This window comes from Myotis myotis, unplaced genomic scaffold (genome assembly GCF_014108235.1).
Source record: "Myotis myotis isolate mMyoMyo1 unplaced genomic scaffold, mMyoMyo1.p scaffold_m19_p_9, whole genome shotgun sequence".
Classification (NCBI taxonomy): Eukaryota; Metazoa; Chordata; class Mammalia; order Chiroptera; family Vespertilionidae; genus Myotis; species Myotis myotis.
Window position 1 is genome coordinate 58,948,950 of NW_023416401.1, and position 24,059 is coordinate 58,973,008.

At 47.7% G+C, this 24,059-nt stretch overlaps 1 protein-coding gene across 2 annotated transcripts; it reads left to right on the forward strand.

The window, feature by feature from the left end:
• Positions 1-1,772: 1,772 nt before the first annotated feature.
• Positions 1,773-23,888, forward strand: GGT7 (gamma-glutamyltransferase 7). Of its 2 annotated transcripts, none has more exons than XM_036323427.1 (15): positions 1,773-1,997; positions 8,625-8,860; positions 9,192-9,343; positions 10,585-10,702; positions 11,579-11,646; positions 11,858-11,931; positions 12,248-12,444; positions 14,286-14,373; positions 15,905-16,032; positions 16,207-16,295; positions 17,860-18,009; positions 18,115-18,232; positions 19,005-19,142; positions 20,284-20,383; positions 22,030-23,888. In XM_036323427.1, exons 1-15 carry the CDS (start codon positions 1,829-1,831, stop codon positions 22,191-22,193), a joined length of 1,989 nt encoding a protein of 662 aa, XP_036179320.1. In that variant the 5' UTR covers positions 1,773-1,828; the 3' UTR covers positions 22,194-23,888. The 2 variants fall into 2 exon arrangements, with proteins under 2 accessions (XP_036179320.1, XP_036179321.1); XM_036323428.1 differs by having other exon boundaries at positions 1,796-1,997; positions 20,284-20,376; positions 22,030-22,092.
• Positions 23,889-24,059: the final 171 nt, after the last annotated feature.

A 24,059-nucleotide genomic window follows, 5' to 3' on the forward strand; every position in this document is an offset into this window, starting at 1 on the left:
TTTAAATGCCATTTAACAAAGAAAAATCAACCAAAGAAATGAGTTCGCGTGTCACCTCTGACACACGTGTCATAGGTTCGCCATCACTGCTCTAGGAGATACCAAAGATATAGATTTTACTAAAAATATGTTGACCCCACTAGGGGGACTCACACCCCACTGAGGGAATGGACATCAATGACGGGACACAGACCTCATTTAGTTAAGACATGCCCTACTGGGGGGATAATACTTTACTGAAGCGTAATAAGCCCTATGGACTTCACTGAGAAGATACTAGCCTCTCTGGGGGGAGAAAGGCACAAGCAATGGGCACACAGTCCCAGGTATAGACAGTCACAGCTTTGGGCAGCCCTCTTTCTCTTCCCTCTCCCCAAACCTTCTCCCAAGTCCTAGAGCTGTTCCCAGCCCATTACTGCCCTCTCCTGTCGACAGGTATCAATGCATGTTCTGGGCCCATAATAGATTCCCCACCCCACCCACTCCACCCCTACCGCCCTTGTAGCTTTTCAAACTGCCCTGGAGTGAAAGAGGGGATGTATGCCCAGGGGCTTGACCAGTCCCCTCCCTCTCCCTCCCTCTGAACTGTATGAAGAGAGTTTGGACAAGAAGCCTAATAAAGAGCGAACCCCTCATCCTTGGAGATGGGGAAGTAGTGCAAGCCATAGTGTAGTTGGAATTCCTAAGCGTGGGAAGAGGATGGGTAAGGTTGGATGAGATGAGAATCCACAAGGTTAAAGACATGAAAATAATGTTAATAATGACATTTATTGAGTAGGTCCAAGACCTACACTAAAAGCTTTCTACCTGTTGCTTAGTCCTCACAACAACCCCCCGAGACGGATACTATTAATCTCTCCAGTTGTCAGATGAGGAAACGGACACTAAAGAAGATGAAGTGTCTTACCCAAGATCACACAGTATGTAAGTGGTAGCACAGGAAATCGAACAGACACCTAGACTACAGAGACCCACTCCCCACTCCCCCCCCCCAACCCCACTCCTGCCACACCGTCATGCCCATTGTTCCTTTCTTAAAGAGTCCTTTCCAGAACCACATCAAAAAAAAACTCTTAAAATGATGGTAACTATTCAGGTTCCAGAGACCCCATCCCAGAGTCCTAAACCATGCTCTCTAGAGTGGAATCTGGGCGATTGCTCGTAGGGATCCTAAGACACACTGGGTTTAGGTCAGGGGTACCAGAAGGGGTTGGGCTTGAAAGAGGAGTCTGAGAAGTGGGGGGGGGCGGGGCAGTGAGGGATCTGACGTCTGAGAAGGGACGTCCAAAGGAGGAGCGCAGTCTGAGGATGGAGCAGGTGCTGGAGGGGGCCAGGGGCAGGGGGTCAGGTCGAAAGAGGAATCTGGGGTCGGAGGAGTCCGAGATCGGAGGAAAAGGATCTTGGAATCCAAGAAGGGGTCTGGGACCAGAGGGGTCTGGGATCGGAGGAAGAACCGGGGTCGAGGAGAGGTTTACGGCCAATGGAAGAGTCTGGGGCCTGAGGAGGATTCTATCTCCAACTGGAAGAGGGGATTTGGCCCCCGGCTGCATAAGGCCCTGAATCACTAAGGTCGCGCTTGTAACGTGCTCTTCTCCACGATCTCCCACTTCGCGACCCGGCATTGCCCTCCGACTCTGCAAACATAATCCCATCTCCACCTGCGCTGAGCCCGGCGGGAGCTAGTCAGACCCCGACAAGCGCTAGGGTGTGGGTGAGGCGCCCCCTCCCGGCGGCCCGGGAGCGCAGGCCCCTCCCTCCCAGCCACCCACCCCGGCCCCCGCCGCACCACTTCCGGCAGGCGCTGCGCTGCTGGGGGGCGCGGGTGAGGATGGCGGCGGAGAACCAGGCCAGTCAGGAGAGCGCCCTGGGCGCCTACTCGCCCGTGGACTACATGAGCATCACCAGCTTTCCGCGGCTGCCGGAGGATGAGCCGGCTCCCGCGGCCCCTCTGAGGGGCCGCAAGGACGAGGATGCCTTCTTGGGAGACCCCGATACAGGTGAGGCCCGCTGCCCCCCCCACCCCCACCCCCGTCCCTGCCCCCTGGGATGCCCCTGGTCCTCCATCTGCACGGAGCATCACCTCCAGCCTCCATCACCCGAATTCATTCCCTTCCTCCTGGATCTTTCTCTTCTCCTTTTTATTCCTGTTAATTATCTGATGGGGTTGGGAGTGCATCTCTGCCTTGGAGTCCTAGGATGCGACAAGGGAGAATGATGCCAGAGACTGCAGTAGGAGGGGTGGGGGTTACCTTTTGGGAAGAACCAACTGATCAGGAAGGAATGTTGGAGGGGAGATCCTGAGGCACAGCTGTGATCACCCAGAAGAGGCTTTTCTCTAGTCACAGAGAACAGGATAGCAGAAACCAAGTTGGAGGTTGCAGTAGGATGAATAGAGAGGCTAGGTCTTAAGAACTTCCCTACAGCCAGGGATGGTGGGAGGGAGTGACCGTGGGGGAGAAGCTGGGAATCTCTTCGTGTCCAGGGAGAGATAAAGAGAATGTGATGCTGCCTGTCTGTATGTGCTGGGTGGTGGGATCCAGGGGGATGAACTGAATGACCTCTCAGAGTCCTTGGGGACCAGAGTGCCTTTGCTGCCCTGTGGTTTACCTCACCCCTACCAGAGCCATGGATCAGGCCGGGATGTTAGTAAGGTACCATGGAAGCAGGCTCCAGCATTTTACTGTGTTCTCTTCAGCCCTCTGCAGAGACTGCAGGGGTGGGAGTAGGGAGGGAGGAGACCGTGCTTGGGGGAGACCTGAGGGCCAAAAGCTCTCTGAGCATTTCTTCCCTAGGGCTCTCTCTCTCTCTCTCTGCTTTCCATGTGGCCCAGCTCTATTCTTCATCCTCCATCCCCCATCCCTCTTTCCCTCAACGTCACTTCCTGGCATTAGAGCATCCTTCTGCTTCACTCTCTCTTCCTCCCAGTGCCTGCACTTGAGTCCTATCCCTTACCAACCTGGCAGACCCTGCTTCTCTGGTTCAGCCCTCACTAGCCTGGCCCTTCTATAGTTACTCCCAGTCTGACAGCCCCAAATTCTTTCCCCTTCCACAACTTTTTGGTTATCTGGCCCTGACCACCAGCCCCTGCCAACCTGAATAGACTGTACCCCACCTGGAGGGGGTGTGAGGTGACAATAGGAAACCTTATGGGCATCAAAAGTCAAAGCTGCAAATTAAAACTTTTTTTTTTTCCCAGAGGGGGTAGCCCTGTAATCAGGAGGTAGCAGGAAGAGGGGTGGGAAGATGTGTCCTGGTAGATACCAGTCTGAACCAGGTCCATTACTCAGGGTCAGGAATGCCAGTTCTGTCCCCGCATTGCCCTGATTCACTGTGTGACAATGGGCACACCTACCCTTGACTTCCCCTTCCAGCTCAACTGGGAATGCCTATCTCTCCCAACCTAGTGATTGGAAACGCCTGTTTTCTCCTGGCCCCATATAAATGCATTTATCAAAACCTGTGTTATTTATTTGTGTGATCAAATAATTACTCAATGTCTGTAAACCCTTTGAGGGTGGGGTCATGACTGTTTTGTTCACCATTCAACCCAGTGCTAAGCATTCAATAAACATTGTTGAATGAATAAATGAATGAGAAAGAAGATCTCAGGATGAAAGAATGGCAGCAGAGGGAGTTCTCAAAACTCAGGGAGTACCATGGTGAGTTAATACAGACTCTGCCCTAATCTGTACAAAAATCCAGGCGAGAACCCAGTCACTTGAGTTGCTGGGAACCTATACCTTATGCCAAGGTTGTGCACTAAGGTTCCAAGGAACTTGCCATCATACCTGTGTGGTCTTTTCAATGCCATGTCTCCAAGCACTGCTTCAAAGCCCAAGCCTCCTTTGGCACAGCTGGACCAGCCTGCTGGCTAACGTGGCCTCCTATGTTCTCAACCTGGTAGTGCTACCTTGTGGCATTGCCCAATCCTCTTATCCAGAACCATGGTTTGCCCGGCTAGCCTCTAGCCTGCCACACCCTAGAATCAAGTGTTAGGCACCCCACAGCAAATCCTGTGGCAAACAGAGCTAGGTGCCCAGCCAACGTGGCTCAGTGATTGAGTGTTGATCAATGAATCAGGAGGTCACAATTCAATTCCTGGTCAGGGCACATACCTCGGTTGTGGGCTTGATCTCCACTGTGGGGTGTGCAGGAGGCAGATGATCAATGATTCTCTCTCATCATTGATGTTTCTAACTCTCTCTTCCTTCCTCTCTGAAATCAATAAATACATATTTTTTAAAAGAACACAGAGCTAGGGGATAACCACTCCAAGTTTGGAGTAATACTGTCTTTCCTCTCTTCTGAGCTCCAGGCCCAGGTGTTCCTCTCTATTCCAGGCATTCGCTTCCAGATGTCCTGCAAGTACCTCACCTTCAGCATGTTCTATGCTGAACTCATCATCTCTTCCCCATATACCTGCTCTTCTCCCAATGTCATTCTCAATGAATAATACTGCCTTTCATCCAGTCTCCAAGGTAGAAGCTCAGGAGCTACCCATCATCCCCCCTCTTCTTCTTACTTCCAAATGGTGATCAAATGCTCTTTGTCCCCCTCCTAAGTATCTTTCAAATTCCATCACACCATTCCTGTCATCACCACTGTAGACTAAGCCATTATTCTTTCTTATCTGTATTACCCATAGGCTTACAGCTCTTCTGCCTGCCTCCTGCCTCCCACCCAATCCCAATCCATGCACTTCATATACATACTTATATATACATATATATGTTATTTTTTTATTGATTCTAGAGAGAAAGGGAGAGGGAGAGATGGAAACATCAATGATGAGAGAGAATCATAGATCGGCTGCCTCCTACATGCCCCCCACTGGCGATCAAGCCCGCAACCTGGGCATGTGCCCTGACAGGGAATCGAACCATAACCTCTTGGTTCATAGGTCAACACTCAACCACTGAGCCATGCCGGCCTGGCCCACCCTGCACTTCTGATCATGTCACTCCTGGAGAGGGTTCAACAATCTTTAGTGATTCTCCCCTTCAGGAAATAAGCAAGCCAGAAAGGACCTCAGTCTCCAGCCAAGTTCTCTCTCCTTAGCTCTAGATTTGTCAAGTCAACTCTATTCAGGGTTCTTTTGTCATAAACTCGGCTAAAATTGATCTACATCTAAAAAGAGAATTTTACTAGGTAGCATAACTGAAAAGTTCAGGGGTATGGGGCTTTAGTCATAGCTGCATGGAAGTGCCTAAAACGGAATGGGCTTTACTCCATTTTTTGCTTTGTTTTCCTTTTTATGGGCTTCTTCTTCAGAAAGCTTCCCATTTTGTCAGGACAAGTTGCCCCCAGCAACAACAGGCTTACATCTTATTACCTTAGTAACCTAAATAGAAAGACAGCTTTTCCAATAGTTACAGCAAAAAAACAAAGATTGAACCTAATTGACCTGGCACTGATCATATGCCTGTCCCTGAACCAATCACTGTAGAGGTGCCTATTCTGATTGGCTAGGCCTAGGTCATATACTTACTCTAGTCAATAATGAGGGAATGAGGCATGAGAAGGGAAATAGTATTGTTTAAAAGAAAATGGAATGGGGAATGGTATCTAAGCAGATAAAAATTAGATGGCTACTAGGTCTGCTGCCTCCAGACAATTCCTGCTGGTTTTTCACAAACTCAGAATAGCTAAAATTAAACTCATCTTTCTCCCAAAAGACTTGTGTATTCTGCTCCCCAAACTAACCTTTTACACAGTGTCCTGCTGTTGCTCTTACATATCAGTAAAATCAATGGTATTATTGCTTCAATACTTACACAGTAGGGTACTCAATAAATATTTTTATTGAATAAATCAATAACTTAATAATTGATGAAATTAAAAAATCTCGAGTAGCTCCATCTCTGATATTACCTTCATCTCCTGGTTTCTCATACCTGATTAGAGATAACAGATTTAAGGGAAAGTACCTGGGAATATCAACTAAAATTGCCTTGTAAGGTTGGTTTTTGAGAGGGGGGAATGGCTCTTGATGACCTGTGGAGCAATGAAAAGGTGGTTTTTGAATTATACAGACTCTTGGTTCCACCATTTACTTATAACCTTAAGCAGGCAGTATCACCTTTCTTGGCTCCAGTTTCCTCATCTTTAAAATGGAGAGAATGGGTCTATCTTATAAAGTTATGGGAACACTTCAATGAGGAAATGTCTATAAAGTGCCTGGTAATGCAGTCAGTCTCAATAAATATAAGTTCCAAACTCTTTCCTGAGTTCTTTTGAAACCTCTAGGTGCCAAAGAGAGTTCTGTGCCCAGAGTAGGTGTTTAACATCTGTTCAATGAATTCCAATTTTATTTACAGATTCTGGTATTGAGCATTAGACAGAAGCACGATCAACTGAAACAGTTTTCCGGAAGACAATCTTCCTTTTTAAATAAAAATTTAAAAACAAATTACATGTTCAAGGTAAAAATAAATAAACAAACAAATGAATAAAGAAGGAATAGTGAGGAAAAGTTCCCTTCTCCATTGTTGTCTTCCTCTAATTTTTCCTTTTTATTTAAAGGTAGATGTATTAATTAAAATAAAATTTCAAACAAAATATTCTCCCACCCCACCTTTAGGATCTTTTCCCAAAAGTAATGACTGTAAATAATTTATAAGAAATATATATATATATGTGTGTGTGTGCACACTAGTTTCTTATTTACATAAAAGAAGAGTGTGGATTATGAAGGGCCTTGACCACTAGGTCAAGGAGTTTAAGTTTTTATCATGTTGGCATTGGTAACCAATTTTAAATAGGAAAATATACTAGTCAATTTTTAATATTATCCCACAGATTTTTAAAGAGGTTATACTCCTAGTACACAGTAGTAGGTGCTCAAAAATATATTTATTGAATGAATGCACTTTTATTTTTTAATATATTTTTATTGTTGATATTATTACAAATATTTCCCATTCCCCCCTCTTTCCCCTCCTCCCAGCTCCTCCCCCCTCCCCTCAGCTCTTTACCACCCTATTGCCCATGTCCATGGGATGAATGCACTTTTAAAAAACACATTGTGAGTACAGCAAGGTATTAAGGTACCAAGCTAAGGACCTTTAGGACATTTAGAAGCCTGGGTTCAAGACTGTTAGCACCCAGGAGAGGGAACTATGGGATAGAAGAGGGTCTCTCTGTGTTGCCCAAGGTTGAAAAAGAACGGAAATAACTTTGAGTGAGTGCTTATGGGGTGTTTTGTGTACATCGCTTCATGGAATCTCTATACTCACCCGGCCAGTTAGGGATTAGTTCCATTATTAGGATGCAGAAAGCGAAACTTATAATTTGAAGTGACTTAGCCATAGTAACTCAGCAAGTGAAGTGGCTTTCAAGTCTTTCTGCCTCCACTCCTACATCCTCAGATCCATTCTCCAGATAGCAGCCAGAGGGATGGTTTTTTTGTTTTTAAATATGTTTTTTATTGATTTTAGAGAGGAAGGGAGAGGGAGAGAAACATGGATCGGCTGCCTCCTGCACCCCTACTGGGGATTGAGCCCGAAAACCTGGGCATGTGCCCTTGCCTGGGAATCAGACCGGTGACCTCTTGGCGCCTGGGAGGACACTCGCCTACCCAGCGACAATGACCAGGGCCAGACGGGTCTTTTTAAAGCATAAAACTGGTGGCCTCACATTCTCGCCTAAAACTCTTCAGTGGCCTCCCATGGCTGTTGGGGTGAAATCCAGGCTCTTCACTAAGCCAAGGCCCAGTGATCTGGCCTAGCCTCCACCCCACTGCTCACTACGCTGGAACCACACAGGGCTTGGTTAATTTTTTTTCTAATGTGCCATTTCATGCCTGCCGTAGGGCCTTTGCACCTGCTGGTCCTTCTTTCTGGAACACTACATACTCACCACTTGCTCCTTCTCATCCTTCAGTGCTTAGCTTAAAAGTCACTTCTAAGCTAAGAGGCTGCTGAGGGGGCTGTGGCTGATTTTCCAAGCTAAGCAGCCCCCAACACACACCACTATTGTCTTATTTCATCCTTTTTATTCATAGCACCTGCCACAACTTGTAATTATATACTCACCTGTTTACTTGTTTATTACCTTCTTTCTCCACAGATCTGTGAACCCCAGAGGGCGGGAACTGTCTGTACCTTTCCCCTAGCATCTAACATAGGGCCAGAAACATAGCAGATCCTCCATATTTGTTGAATGAATGAATGAATGAATGAATGAATGAATGAATGAAGCAAGGTTGGAAGCCAAGGTCTATCCACTCAGTTTCGGTAACTGCCTCCTTGAGTAGAAGGCTGGGCCCAGCTCTGAGAGTATCTGGTTTCCAGGGAGGGTCCAATTCCCGCCTCTTCAGGAAGTGTTCCCAGTCCTGGGTCCTGGGTGCTCGGGGAAATTTGGCCGAGGGACAGTAATCCAGCTGCCCAGCTGCCCTGCTGGTGGTCCCTGCCTCTTCCCAGCCCAGACTGCCAACCTCACCCGCCCTGGGGTGCATGGGGGTAGGTAGACGCTGGTGCTATATATTGGCGTTTGTTTGACGGGAGTGCGGAGAGAGGGGATAGGATATAGCTCCGACTGGAGGGCGGCAGGGCGGGGTAAGAGACTTCCAGACTGACACCCGCCTCCGACCTCTCCCTCCCACCTCCACCCCTCGCCACCCGCAGACCCGGACTCCTTCCTGAAGTCAGCGCGCCTGCAGCGGCTGCCGTCGTCATCTTCAGAGATGGGGAGCCAGGACGGGTCGCCTTTACGCGAGACCCGCAAAGACCCGTTCTCCGCAGCAGCCGCGGAGTGCTCTTGCCGCCAGGACGGGCTCACGGTCATAGTCACAGCCTGCCTCACCTTTGCCACGGGTGTCACTGTGGCGCTCATTATGCAGATCTATTTCGGGGACCCTCAGGTGAGAAGTCGCTTGGGAAGACCGTGGGAATTGGGGACTGGCTGAGTGGTGGAAGTGGGCCGGGAATTGAAAAGGGGGAGGAAGGTCCCAAAGCGGGGGGTGGTGGCTCCGGGCATGAGAGGGACAGAGCAAGGAAGGGACTGATCAGATAGGAGGCACTTGAGGTAAATGAGGGAAAAGAAGGTAAATAGCGGAGAATCAAGGGGGCAAGAGGACAGGGCTCCCACCAGCACCCCCACCCCCACCCCCGTGGAGGTTCTGGGGTTAGTGGAGGTACCCTAGGGAAGCAGGGGGCTCCTCCTGTCCCCAACTAGCCCCTTTCCTCTCCCAGATCTTGCACCAGGGCGCCGTGGTGACCGATGCTGCTCGTTGTACATCACTGGGCATCGAGGTGCTCAGTAAACAGGGATCTTCTGTGGATGCAGCTGTGGCCGCCGCCCTGTGTTTGGGAATTGTGGCTCCGCACAGTTCTGGCTTGGGCGGGTAAGGAGCTCCCCACTGTGGAGGTTGGGGTCCCCCAGGTCTAAGTCCCTGTCCTGGTCTGTAGACCTCATGTGGGGGTCTCCAAGTTTGAGCAGAGAAACAGATAGGCCCCAACTCCTTGCCTTTGCTCTTTCTACACACACAATTTCATCCCTTTCTTCTTACCTGGTGTCAGAGGAGGTGTTTTCAGAAGCTTTTTCTGTTTTAAAACAAATTTGGAAAATGATGTTGTAAATTGTAAGGTGAGGTGCACAAGTAAGGGTATACTGTCATTAATTAAGGCAGCCATACTTAACTTTTGGGCTCACAAATCCCTGTAAGTCTGATGAGAGCTATGGACTCTATATGCTCCAAAACATACCCCCCCTCCCCCCCACTAAGAATTCTTAAAACAGAGGACAAATTGGCCACCCAGGGGCCAAACCCAGAACACAGACAGGTTTGGTTTGCAGACTTAAATTTTTTAAAATGTGTTTCCTATTGTTGAAAAGTTGAGAATGTCCAACATCTCTTGAACCTGAAGAGACCTGGTAACACAGTTCCATATGACTGCAATGATCTGGACCTGAGTAGAAGCCGCTTCCCATTCTGTGCCTTCTACTTTGCCGCAGGGCTACCACTCCCCAATCTTTGTTAGTTACTTGGCTGCAGGCCGCCATCTCAGATGCTACCACCATCTCAAATGCAGACAAGTCACAGAAAAGGGACAAGCTGACAAAGTCCATGTCTTGGTTCCTGTAAGACCAGTCTTCCAGACCCTACCAAAGAAATTCCCCTTTTGTTTTTGCACAGTCTGTTCTTACATAATTCAGTCCTGGGAGAGGGAGTGGAGGCATACCAAGGAGGCAGGTGCAGGAAGCTGGCAGGGGTCCAGCTATGGTGGGGGGAGGGGGGGCGGTAAGGGGGAAGAGAACATCCTGCTCTCCCAGTCTCTGCTTTTTTTTTTTTTTTTCTTTCTTTCTTTCTTTTTTTTTTTTTTTTTTTTAAATCAGGGATTAAAGTCTCCAGTGACAAGCTGAAAGAGGTCCTTGAACTCTGGATCCCTGCCTTGATTTCGCTCCCCACCCTTGTGGTGCGGCTGAATCTCTGAATCTCTGTTGGGAAGGGGGCTCAAACACTTGTCTCCTGATGACAAACTAAGCCTACAGCCATCGCCATTGGGAGTTGAAGGGTGGCAGGTTAACTGTTCAGAGGGGTAGCATCTTTTCGTCACCACCTGCCCCCTTCTGTGTGTTTTCCAGTGGGGGTGTGATGCTGGTACATGACATCCGACGCAATGAGAGCCGCCTAATTGATTTCCGGGAGTCTGCACCAGGGGCCCTCAGGGAAGAGGCCCTGCAGAGATCCTGGGAAACCAAGGTGCGGACCCTCGTGAGAAGAAAGTATGGGGGGGGGGGGGTCTTCCTTCACTGCCCTTCTTCTAACCCAAGCATTACTTTGCTGAGTATTTGCTATGGAGGTGAGGAAATGAGTTGAGCAGGATGCTCTTAGGTTATGAGGGAGACAGGCAACCCTCCAAATAAAATACTGAGCAAAAAATTCTGCATGGTGGGTATCAGGCAGTACAGCAACATCTTAGCTTCTGTGGCAACCTTGTCTATCTGGCACATAGAAAGAAGAAAAAAGGCCACTGAGCAGCCTGAGACATCAAAGTTGCTGCACTGTCACTCACACATCCCACTCTGAGCCTGTCGACTACAACTTTCCCAGCCCACAACCTGTTGGAAGATTAGACAGGAACTGCTAGAGGAAAACCCACTGTCCACTGAGAGCAAAGGCAGAGAGAGAATAACTTGGAAAAATAGATATTTAGCACAGAGGTAAAAGCCAAACACACACCTGAGTTACACAGCTCATAGTAATGATGGAATGCTAATGAAAAGGTAAAAGGAAGGTCTCTTGCCCACTATTTTAAAAAGCAGGAATAGGTATAATCCAATGAAGACAGGTTCCCATCTAAATTGGTTATGTCCTAGCTCTTAAAAGGATTTGCTTAATTTATAAGTCCCTCAATTATGATAAAGGAGGCCTTTCTGCATTTGCTGATAGGAAGTTGGGGAGATGGGAGGGAGGATGCCTGCTGGGACAGCCTGTCCCTCCTCTAGGATACTTGGCCTATGTCTCTCCCCTGTGCCAGCCCCCCCATCCCTGGCTTGGGGCTCTGCAGAGTTCAGCCCAGCCCCCCCCTTCCAGTGACCTGGTCTCCTCTCTCCCTCGCCTGCCCGCCTTGCCCAGCCTGGGCTCTTGGTGGGGGTTCCCGGAATGGTGAAGGGGCTACATGAAGCTCACCAGCTCTATGGCAGGTAAAGACCCTCCCCCTGGGGACCAGGGGCCCTGCCTGCACTGCTCCTTTGGTGGCCTCCTACCTTCCTGGATTATTTCCTTCCAAACTCCCCCTCCTAATATCCCCTTCCCTTGCCAGGACTCTCCTTCCCAGGAACCCCCTCCTCCCGGACCCCTCCTCATCCCCCCAGGACCTCCTCCACCCCCTTCTCTCTGCCCCCCACTTCTCAGGCTGCCATGGTACCAAGTCCTGGCCTTTGCAGCAGCTGTGGCCCAAGATGGCTTCAACGTAACCCATGATCTAGGTCAGTGGGGCCTGGGGGGTCAGGGGAAAGGCATGCGGTTGATGGAGGGGGGAGATAGAACCTCTGAGATTTGGGGCCCAAACCAGAAAGCACCTGTCTTCCAGTTTGCTCCTCAGATCTCTCCCACCCTTATCAGGAGGCAGACTCAAATGAAAAGATCTAGAGAGGCCCATATATACCCTACCTCTCCCATAACAGGCTCCTTGGGGGTTGGAGCTTAGGGCCGGACACTCAGCCCTTACTCCACCTATTATGCATCTCAGCCATTGGGTCCAGCCCTGGCAATCCCTGCCCAGCCTCTTGTCCCTGCCCATAGCACGTGCCCTGGCAGAACAGCTGCCGCCTGATGCATCTGAGCACTTCCATGAGACGTTCCTGCCATCGGGCCGCCCACCACTACCTGGCTCGCTGATGCAACGGCCTGACCTGGCCATGGTACTGGATTTACTTGGCACCTATGGCCCCGCTGCCTTCTATGCTGGTGGTAACCTCACGCTGGAGATGGTGGCCGAGGTGAGCACATGGAGAGCCCATCTGCCCCAAAGGCCCCTATTGTGGGGGCATCCTTTCCCCCCTTTCTTCCCTGGATTTCTCTCTACATATATTTACTTGAAATTCTAGAATAGGCAAAACTAATCTCTGGTGATAGGAATCAGAGATCAGTGGTTGTTGGAATGGGAGGGCTTGACTGGAATTCGGCAGGAAGAACCTACTGGGATGATGTGAATGTTTTGTCTTGATTGAGAGAGGTAACTTTGGGCTTCCCAGGGCTGGTGCCAGCCTGTACAGAGGCCTGTCCTGCCCCTCCCAGGCTCAGTGGAGAACCGGGATCAGCTTCAGCTTCCCTGAGCCCACAACCTCACCCTGCCCTTGGGTTTTCTAGGGATTGAGCAAAGGGCCTCCTTCATTGGAACTGGGGGGATTAATATAAGGGCTTACCAACTAACCCCAAAGAGTCTTAGTCTGAGGCAGTAATTGGTTTTAGAATTGTTGTCAATAGTTGAAAATTCCTGATGGAAAATTATGTTCAAGATAAGGATACACAGACCAACTCAGTGGTTCTTTCATCTGTGCAATAGGGTGATTATATCTATCTCTGCCATACAGTTATGGGAACTGAATAGGTCCATCACTCATTCTATATTACAAAGTGCCTGCTCTGAGCCAGGTCCTGTGCTGAGCACTGGAGATATGGATGTGGTGATAGAAGTCACCTCAGATGGACTTAACTGGAAAGTCCAGCAGAGTACTGGCTTTAGGTCAGCTGGACCCAGGGGCTCCATCCCCATTGTGAGGACTTGGTCTATCTTTCTTTCTGTCTCATGACTCTACTTTCCTCTGCTTGAATTCACTCTTGGTCAGATCCTTCCCACACCTGCTCCCATCAGCCATCCTTCCAGTAAGCCATCCTAAGGAAGGAGCATTTTTCATTCCAGTAATTCCAGCAAAAGCCTCAAGGTTATGTCCCATTGGCCTGTAATAGGTCTCATGACTATTCCCAAACCAACCACTGCCATGAAAACAAATGCTCTGATTAACCAGACCTGCATTGTGTATCCTCTCCTAGTGGTGGAGAAGGGGATGAAGGAGACTCTAACAAAGACCATCAGAGCTTCAAATTAAAAAAAAAACCAAAGTTGTCAAACAAAGGAACACACACCAGCCAAGCAATTCAATGTATAGTTCATTGAGGGTGGATTAGAAGTCAGAGGTTTCAAGTACTAAAAAGGAGGACATTCCTATTGTTATGCTAATTTAGGGTTGGAAGATTAGCATGCTGGATAGTATGAAATGAGCCCATTGGTTTGTACAAGATTGGTTCACTGGTCAGTAATTGGTTATGTCATTCCTACCAGGGCCATCCATGGTTTTGTAGTGGCTTTAGTTATTTGTAGTGAAATGCAGAATTCAGTTTGATATCTCTCAAGCAAGTACTGCTGTAAGTGAAAAATCTTCCTTTCTCATAGGCAGAGAGGGCAGTAGTCATGAGTTCAGGAACTGCAGGTCACCCAAAGCTCACTGGGGAATAGCAGGACATGAGGCGGAGATGTAGGCAGGGGCCAGATCACAAGGAGCCTTAAATACTGAAATAAGAAGGTCATTCATAGAATGTACCCAACACAATGTCTTCCACATAGTAGGTGCTCAATGTTAGTGCTTTTTTCTCTTCCTTTTTTCCTGGGGTACCCAGGGCTGATGGGGTCCCTAAAGGTCATGATGGGAAATGCAGAAGGCACAAAAGTTATAAGCATCTGATCTGTCTGTGATTCAAACATAAACCATAGGCCAAATGCACATGCTCACTGTGTGGTGTGTGGCTTAAAGTGGTGGTGGGGGCATTCTCTCCCTTCCAGGCTCAGCATGCAGGGGGTGTTATAACTGAGGAGGACTTCAGCAACTACAGTGCCCTCGTGGAGAAGCCTGTGTGTGGCGTGTACAGAGGTGACTTCTCCCCCAGCTCCCCAGGGTCCCCACTCGGGAGAATCCTCCCAGTCCATGGCTGTATGCTTTTGGCCTAGAGACTCCTTCCAATGTGCCAGGAGAGAAACTGAGTCAGTGAGCTGCCTGGGCAGCTATCTAATGAAGCAAGCCAGAGTTAGCTTACCTTCTGAAGTAATCTTGGAGTCAATTATTCCACATATTTAGGATATGGGGAAGGAGGTCTGGTCAAAGGTTCAGGCCTAGAAATTGGGGTTCTAGCCATAGGTTTTCTTGATTTGGGCTCTCTGTTGTCTTGTCCCATCCCTGGTCCCACTCTCAATGCCCTATACATCATAAGAAGAACTCATAAGACTAAAGTCCATATAAGCCTCTGGTTATAATAAACTTTTCAAGACAGTCATAGACTTCCCTCTAATTTTGCTGAAAGGAAACCGAGGGCCCAGGGAAGGGAAAGAACTTAACCTGTCAAATTCAAAACCAATGATAAACCCATAAATTCAAGTGTATGACATAGATGAAGTCCATGTTTGTTGAACCCAAAGTGGTAGGTTCCTAGGTCATAAGTTGTCTTTCCTCTAAGAGGCCCAGATTACTTCAAGCCCCAGAAGAGACTGCCTCTGAGTTCAAGTTTCCAGGCCTCAATCTCCAGCCCAATTCCTCTACCAGAGGCAGTGGCATATGGAACAGAGAAAGAGCATAGCTAGGGAGCCAGGAAGACCTGGGTTTGAGTACCAGCTATGCCATTCACCTTGAACAAGTCACTTCCCACTCTGAACCATGGTTCCCTCCTTAAAATGGAGATAATAGTGCCTACCTCTTAGGGTAGCCATGAGGATTTGATGAGATGATGTTGGAAGTTGCCCTGATCAGAATGGGCACTGAATATATATTTGATTTTCCATTTCCCCCTAAAGCCTGTGTTCTCTTGGCAATGCCAGAACCTTGAGTACTCTGGGTTCCACTTGTATCCTGTAACCTTGGACCAGCTGCTTCTCTGTGCCTCAGTTTTCTCACCTATAAAATGGAAATGATAAAAGTACCCATTGTGAGGATTAAGTGAGTTAATTAGTTATGGTTTGTGTTATATCAGATATTATTATTCCTTTGGTGTCCAAACGTCTAATAACTAGAGCCTTAGGTAGGAAGAGGAGGTTGCTGCTCCCAAGAAGTTTCAGGGGTGGGACCATCAGGAGCCCTGAATAGTATATCCTGCCCAATGGTGGGCCAGGAATCTGAACATCTGGACATCTGTCCCTGCTGTGCCAATAGCTTCATTGAAACTCTGGGCAAATCACAGTCCTCTTCAGCCTTAGTTGCCTCATATGGAAGAGGAAATTGAAGACCAGTGTTCTGGATTGGGGTCCTGGCCCTGTCCTTGACTCGCCATGTGAACTTCGTGTGTCCTTTTGCCTGTTACCGCTTTTCCTGTATCTGATGAGGGAGTTCAGTGCTGTGGTCTCAGTCTATGTGATGGTGGGATGTGGAGATGCCTTGACTGTCCCTGCCATCTGGTCATTTCCTGTCCTTTCAGGCCACCTGGTTCTCAGTCCCCCACCCCCGCACACAGGCCCTGCCCTCATCAGTGCTCTCAACATCCTCGAGGGCTTCAATCTCACCAGCCTGGTCTCCCGGGAACAGGCTCTTCACTGGGTGGCAGAGGTAAGGCCAACCCTTCCATTTGACCCTGTGTTGGGGGACACTGAGAGTGGGGGGATGGGGTACTTCCATGGGGCAGGACTAAATCCCCTCCAAGTTTTCTCACACACAAGAATTCTGGGTGTGGGTTCTGGGAGAAGTCTGGCAGCCTCTGCCATACCTCTGCTCTGTTTTCAGACCCTGAAGATTGCATTAGCCCTGGCCAGCAGACTGGGAGACCCCATCTATGATTCTACAATCATTGAGAGCATGGATGACATGCTAAGGTGGGTCTTGTGGCAGGACCCTGGGGACTGGACAGATGGTGGCGATGTGGGGAAAGGATCAGGTGTAAAGCAGCTGATAGAAAAATAGGCCTGAAGTCCCAAGTCAATTCCAGCTCAACCCTAACTCTCACAATGTGACACTGATGCTTCTCCTTGCACCTCAGTGTTCCCATCTGTACAATGAGTTGCTCTACTTCATATGGCTCTCACAATTTTTTGACCCTAGCAGGGCACATATATGGGCCCATCTGGTCCTCCTTTTGAGTGGAAAAAGAAAGCCTATTAACAATTAAAAGAGTCTCCAGGAAAATATTAGAGGTGGTGGAGAATTTGATTAAAATGTGTCTATATTAGCAGCATAACATAATAGTAAAACTGTGGGCTGTAGTCAGACTGACTCAGTTCAAATCCCAGATTCTCAGCCTATGCAGGCTTACCCTCTCTAAATCTGTTTCTGCAAGGGGGCCTGACAATAATGGTGCCAACCTCATGGTTAATTGTAAAGACCAAGCAAGATTATACATACAAAGCCCTGAGCATGTTGTCTGACACATAATAAATATTCAACAAATATCATCATTAGTATTAATTAGCAATAGGGATAAGAATGGTTACCATTTAACTACTATAACTGACTTAAAGGCTAGCTAAGGGAAAATCAGAAACCAAAAATATAGTTAATGTAAATTTTTATTTTCATGATTTCATAAATTTGCTTTTAAGATCAATACATATTTAGGTCTAAAATACACACACATGCCTATAATAAATCCATTCATTCAATAAAATTTTAAAAATATATATATATTTTTATTGATTTCAGAGAGGGAGAGAGAGAGAAACATCAGTGATGAGAGAGAATCATTGATCAGCTGCCTCCTGCATGCCTCCTACTGGGGATCAAGCTCGAAACCTGGGCATGTGACCTGACCAGGAATGGAACCATGACCTCCTGGTTCATAGGTCAACACTCAACCACTGAGACACTCTGGCCAGGCCATCTAATAAATATTTATTAAGAACTTACTATATGACAAGTCTTTCTGTGTCTTCAAAAAAAATTCTAATAGCAAGTAAAGATTCTTGTATATAAACCTCCCCTCCACATCCCCCGCCCCCCCCACACACACACGCACACATACAAACACTAAATTCTTAGTGAAACTTAATTTTGAGATTATACACATCAGCTTAAGTGAATTCAGTTTGTACATGTCAAAACAAATATCTTCTGAGCATTCACTATACCCTAGGAGGTACTTTCATAGAAAGGATTAAATGAGTAAAGTCAAGTAACTAAAAGACTCTTGACTTAGGCACTGAATAAATTAAAAGTTGGCTCTAGAAGAGAATCTGAATAATACCCAAATAAATTCATTCAGTTCAACAACTATTTCTTGAATATTTCCTATATGCTAAGACTAAGTAATCTATTTTTTGGTATAGACCAATGGGGGAGGCAGATATTAATCAAATAATAACACAAACAGACATCACAAAGAGTGGTAGGTGGAATGTAATGAGAACTTGCTGTGTGTTCATCTCCTACCCCATGTCTTTTCAGCAAAGTAGAGGCTGCCTACCTCCGGGGCCACATCAATGACTCCCAGGCAGCCCCTGCCCCACTCCTGCCTGTTTACGAGCTGGATGGGGCTCCCACGGCTGCCCAGGTGCTGATCATGGGCCCTGATGACTTCATTGTGGCCATGGTCAGGTATGCAAGCTCAGACTCCACTTGGCACAAGAGATCACCTAGGTGGGGGCTGGGCAGGAGTGAGAGTGGGCTCAGGGTTCACCTGGCCCCAATCTCGGCCCCCAGCTCCCTGAACCGGCCCTTTGGCAGTGGCCTCATCACCCCCTCGGGGATCCTACTCAACAGCCAGATGCTGGATTTCTCCTGGCCCAACAGGACTGCTAACCACTCTGCACCCAGCCTGGTAGGGTCTTGCTTCCCTCCTACCCTGGGGACTCCAAGGCTAGAGAGGGATAAAAATGTGTTACAGTATGGCTGCTCCTCCCTCCCTACTTCCTCTAGGAACTTCTATTGTAAAGAAAAGGAGCCCAGACAAGGTGTTTACTTCACTCTAGCCCAAGTCTGAGGCTTGGAGCCTGGTAGATCCAAAGAAACCTTGTCCCATTCTGTCAAGGTCTGATTGTGTGACCTGGGGAAAGTCTTGTCCCCTCTCTGGGCCTCAGTTTCTTCTCACCTGTGCTGGTATAATGAGGATATTGGCCCCTGATTTTGTGCTTTAGGTACTCTCTAGTACTAATTGTCTATGTCTGTGTAATGCTGAGCTCATGGGGCTCAGCCCTATTGCTGGGCACCAAAGGAGAAAGGAAATAGGAATTACTGTGTAGTTGGAGGCCAGCACTCTTACACCCTGCAAGCTGGGGCCCCGGCAGGACAAAGACAGAGATGACCAGGGTGGAGATAATTCTGTTCATCCCCATAGCCATCTTTCTTGGCTTGCCCCTCCCCATCTCCTGCCATCCATAGTAGCCTCAAAACTTAGTGGGTTCACTATCCACCCCAGTTATCCAAAGACCCTGACCATTTCACTTATAGCAAACTGTGGCCTGGGGAGAGACCAGTCTCCTACCTGTGGGAGATGTAAGAGAGGGAGAGAGGTTGGAAGAGTGGTTGAGTAGTCCTTATCCTACCTCACCCTACCTCTCATCTCCCTTGTGGCCTTGGTCCTCTGACAACAGGAGAATTCGGTACAGCCAGGGAAGCGGCCACTGTCTTTCCTACTGCCCACTGTGGTCCGGCCGGCAGAGGGGCTCTGTGGAACCTACCTCGCCCTGGGGGCCAATGGAGCTGCCCGGGGCCTCAGCGGCCTAACCCAGGTGAGGTTTCCTCCATGTCAGGCCTTCTGTGGCCAGGAGCCAAGCTGTTGCCTGGGCTGCAGCCTTCATGTCTCTTGCTCGTTCTCATCCTTTACTCACAGCAAACAAGGGCTGGAACTGCTTTGTGGCAGGGCCCTTCTGGACACTAAGGAGATGGGCTGTGCTGACTTTCTTAGTGAAAATGTAGCCCTGAAACTCCCTGTCTTCCCAGGTTGCAGGAGAAACTGCAGGGCCAGTGGAATTGAGAGGTGATAGGGCATCTGGACTGCCTGAATTCTGTCAATCTCAAGTTCCACCATGCTCTACTCAACATCTGAATAGAGAAGCAGTCCTCTTTAGGATTTGCTTTTGAAAGGAAGGGTCTGCTACACTCCAAAATGCCTCACAACAATTCCACAAATGTCTTGAGCACCTGATATATGTGCCAGGCACATAATTTGGCAGGTGGTGAGTTAACTAACCTGAGCTTTGGAATCAGACGTCCCTGAGTCCCAGGCCAAGTACTGCCAATTTCCAATTGTGTGATGTTGGAGAATTCACTTAACTTCTCTGAACCTGTCTCCTCATCTGTAAAATAGAGATAAAAATAGCTAACATAATCAGAGTTCTTACTAAGTACTGGGCATGGTGGTAGGTGTGTCGACTCTCTTAACCTTCCCAACTTTGGAAGGAATCCTTATTTCTATTTCATAAATAAAAAAAACGGAGGCCCAGAGAGGTTAAAAAATTAGGTCCAGTTTAGTAAGAATGGGCAGGCAGTTGGTTCCAGAGCCTACCCACACTCCAAACCAATAAGCTAAAAGTACCCACATTGTGACCTAGACTATCCCCAGCCATTAACTCTGTCCTGGCCAAGGACAAGGGAGGTCAGCCCTGGGCTGGGAGACTGGGTGCTAGCAGTGCCTCCTCCCTGGCTCTCTCCAAACTCTGGAGTGAATCACTTTTCTTCTCTGGCCCTCATTTACCCCTCTGTGAAATGGGGACATTCATCAAAGGTCTGCCTGTCTTCTGGGACTGTTGAGAAGCTCAAATGACACCCCTGGTGCAAGGAATCTAAAGACTAAGGAGTCTGGACCAGGAGGAAGGACCATAGAGTCCATCTCTGGGGTAGCCATGACTTCTGCCCTTTGGTTGTCTGCAGGTTCTGCTGAATGTCCTGACCTTGAACCGGAACCTGAGTGACAGCCTGGCCCATGGCCGCCTACACCCGGACCTGCAGTCCAACCTCCTGCAGGTGGACAGTGAGTGTCCCCATGGAGTAGGCACAGGGCCTGGTGGGGAAAGAGGCTCCTCCCAAGGGTGTCCCTGCCTCAACCAGAACCAACTCCCTGCCATTGAAAGTTTGTTTTCTTCCAACTAATTCCTAACAGTACAAGATCTGGGGGATTAGAACCATCCTGCCATTTCCTGGCTGTGTGGCCGTGGGAAATTTCTGTCTCCACTCTGAGCCTCAGTGTTCTCATTTATAAAATAAGAAGCAGTTGTTCATTCTGCAAACCAGTACTTCAGCAGTTTGTATTGAGTATCAACTGTGTGCCAGGCATTGTCTTAGATGCCAGGGATACTGCATTTACAGGGTAGGTGGATTGTAGGGAGGAGAATTTAAGTTGGGGAAATACAAGAAGCACCCTGAATAATAGCCCAGCAAGAGATGAAGACCTGAAATTATGCAAGAGGGTGAGGACTTACTCATTTATCCAATAAGTCTTGGCTTAACATTTACTATGTCCTCACTCAGTTCTAGGCTCTGAGGATCAATAGTGAACAAGACAACATCCCTGCCTTTAAAAAGTTTATAATACAGTGGAAGGAGACACAGTAAATAAATAAACAAATACAGGTAGCATTAAGTACTTTGGAAGGCAGCTATGCTCACCACTATACCACCAACGCCTTCGCATTAAGTACTTTGAAAGAAAACAAAGCAAGGTAAAGATAACATGGGCTGATATTTTAGATAGTGATGAGAGAAGTTCTTGAAGATTGGAATGAAGTAAGGAGGCAGTTTTGTGACTCTAGGAAGAAACAATCCAAGCAGAGAGAAAGCAAGTGCAAAGTCCCTGAGATAGGAGCATGTTTGACTTCCATGATGGACAGCAAGGAGGTTAGAGCAGAGTTAACGAAGGGAGTTGAAGGAAGTGAAGAGAGGAGTTTAGAGAGGTAGTGAGGACCCAGTTGATGGTGGGTCTTAGAGGCCTTGGTAAGGACTTTAGATTTTATTCTAAGAGTCATCAAAGCTGTTAGAGGGGTCCAGCTGGTGTGGCTCAGTGGTTGAGTGTTGACCTATGAACTAGGAGGTCCTGGTTCAATTCCCGGCCAGGGCACATGCCAGGGTTGCGGGCTCAATCCCCAGTAGGGGCATCTAGGAGGGGGCTGATTAATGATTCTCTCATCATTGATAGAGGGTTTTGAGTGGGGGAAAGTGATATGGTTTAGTGGATTAAAAGGACTCTTTGACTGCTGTGTGAATAGGCTATAAGGAAGGCAGGACTGAAAGCAGAAACACCAGTTAGTGGGCTATGCAGTAATCCTAGCAAGCGATGATGGCAGCTTGGCCTATGCAGGTGGAGGTAAAACCCCAAAACCCCTTTTCCAATATTAAGAATGATTGTATATTATGGATCACTTACTGTATGCAAGGCTCTGAACTCAATGCTTTCTGTGTATTATATCCTTTAATCCCTGCAACAACTTTATATAGTAGGTTCTTGTATAATCCCTATTTTATGCACGAAGATACTGAGGCTCAGAGAGGTCAAGCAATTTGACCAAGGTCATACACCTCCTCAGTGGAGCACCCAGGACCAGGACTCAGGTCTGACCATAGGACTCCTGAGCTAGTGCTCTGAAAACTCTGAATGTGTGTATGTTGTGGGATGGTTTTCAGGTGAGTTCACAGAGGAAGAGATTGAGTTCCTGGAAGCGAGGGGTCACCACGTGGAGAAGGTAGATGTCTTATCCTGGGTCCATGGCAGCCGGAGAACCAACAACTTCATCATCGGTGTGAAGGACCCTCGGAGTCCAGATGCAGCTGGAGCCACCATCCTGTAGAGCAGCAGGGTGGGGTGGGGGTCTCTGCTCCCCCCCCCCCTTTGCATGTTCCTAGAGTCCTTCCTTCTCCCAGGTTTGGTCTTAGGAGGACCCCAGGGATGCCCCAGATCAGGGGCAAGAGGGGATGCTTATCAAACTCTTCCCCAGAGTAACTGGAAAATTCTCCATCCAGAGGCCTGTGGTGGTGGTGGTGGTGGTGAGTGTCAGTGTTCATATCAGGCAGACAGGACCTTGAGGAGTCAGATTATCTGTCTGTCTCCTTTCCCTCAGCCATGCTGGCCTTGAGCTTAGGGATGTGCTTGCAAACCCTTCTCAAGGGTCCTCACAACCCCAAAATCTCCAGTCTGGCCTTACCTGGGCCTTGTCTTCCAGTTCCCTTCTCTTGTCCTCAGCCTCATTTCTTAAATGACTAGGATTTTTTTCTAATGGGCCATCCTGGGAGGTTCCTCTCTTCCTCCCACCAGGTTGAGGCAGGCACATTGTATCTGGGGTCCAGGGTACGGAATCCCTAGGGGTGGGGGTGGGGACCAGCTCAGGGGCTTCCATTTGCAAAGGGGAATTAAAGAAAGAATATTGCTTAACCATGGCTCTGGCTTGATTTATGTTTTGGCTGTGTTGGGAGTTGAGTGAGAGACCTCAGTTCACCTTGTCCTAGTAGCCTTGACTCCAGGGCAAACTAGAGTCAATTTTATGGGGGTCATAATATCTGCCATCTATCTAAGGCTTGTATTATAAAAATTATAAAGTAATTAATAACTATAATTATAGATGGCATCTATTGAACGCTTTATGTGTGCCAGGCTCTATGCTAATTTTATTTAGTCTTTTTTACAAATCTCATGAGGTAGGTTCTATGCCCATTTTACATATGGGAAGCTAACAAAAAGAGGTTAGAGACTTGTCTGAGGGTCCTCATGTATGAAATGGAAGAATTGGGATTCAATCTCAGGATGTCTAACCCTTAATTTGTGCTCGTAACCATTTGCACATCTACTAGATGAATTACTTGTTAAAACATATACTGTATACAATATATATAAGACAATATGTACCTTTTATACATTATGGCATTTATGCATGCACATATCCATGCATTGTCGTCCAGACACTTTGTTAGGCACTGGAAATTCGTCATTGAACAAGAATATTTTTTATGGGTTTGCAGTTTACAGGAGGAATAAAACATTAAAGAAATAAGGACACAAATAATTAGGGTAATTGCCATCACAAGAAGCTCTATGAGGGATGCTATGAGAATGGATACCAGGAAAGTTAATCTAATTCAGGGGTGGGGTGGGCCAGCAAAGATCTCCCCAAGGAGGTGATGAGGGTGAGTAGGATTGAAAGAAAAGGATTAGATGTGAGATGTGAGAATGTCATTTTAGGCAAAGGGATCAGTGTGTGTAAAGGTCCTTAGGGATGTGCTTGCAAAGAATGTGCTATGTTAAAGGAGGTGGGAGAAAGCCAATGTATTCTTCCTAGAGCAGGGATTAGTCAACAAATGTTTTCTGCAAAGGGCCAGACAGTAAATATTTCATGCTTTGAGGCTATATGGTCCCTGTAGTAACTACTCAACCTTACTGTTATCATAAAAAGCAATCATAGACATTATGTAAACAACTGTCTATGTTCCCATGAAACCTTATTTTTTTTTAATTAAATCTTTATTATTCAGATTATTACATTTGTTCCTCTTTTTTCCCCCCCCATAACTCCCCTCCTCCCAGTTCCCGCCCCACCCTCTGCCCTCACTCCCCACCCACTGTCCTCATCCATAGGTGCACGATTTTTGTCCAGTCTCTTCCTGCATCTCCCACACCACTTTCCCCCCCAAGAATAGTCAGTCCATTCCCTTTCTATGTCCCT

What these genes read in the sequence shown, in the direction of transcription:
- GGT7 (XM_036323427.1), top strand. Translation starts at nt 1,829, where the DNA reads ATGGCGGCGGAGAACCAGGCCAGTCAGGAGAGCGCCCTGGGCGCCTAC. An exon ending in TCTATTTCGGGGACCCTCAG is followed by an intron (nt 8,861 to 9,191) that starts GTGAGAAGTCGC and finishes TTCCTCTCCCAG; the next exon opens with ATCTTGCACCAGGGCGCCGT. An exon ending in GCCTCAGCGGCCTAACCCAG is followed by an intron (nt 19,143 to 20,283) that starts GTGAGGTTTCCT and finishes GGTTGTCTGCAG; the next exon opens with GTTCTGCTGAATGTCCTGAC.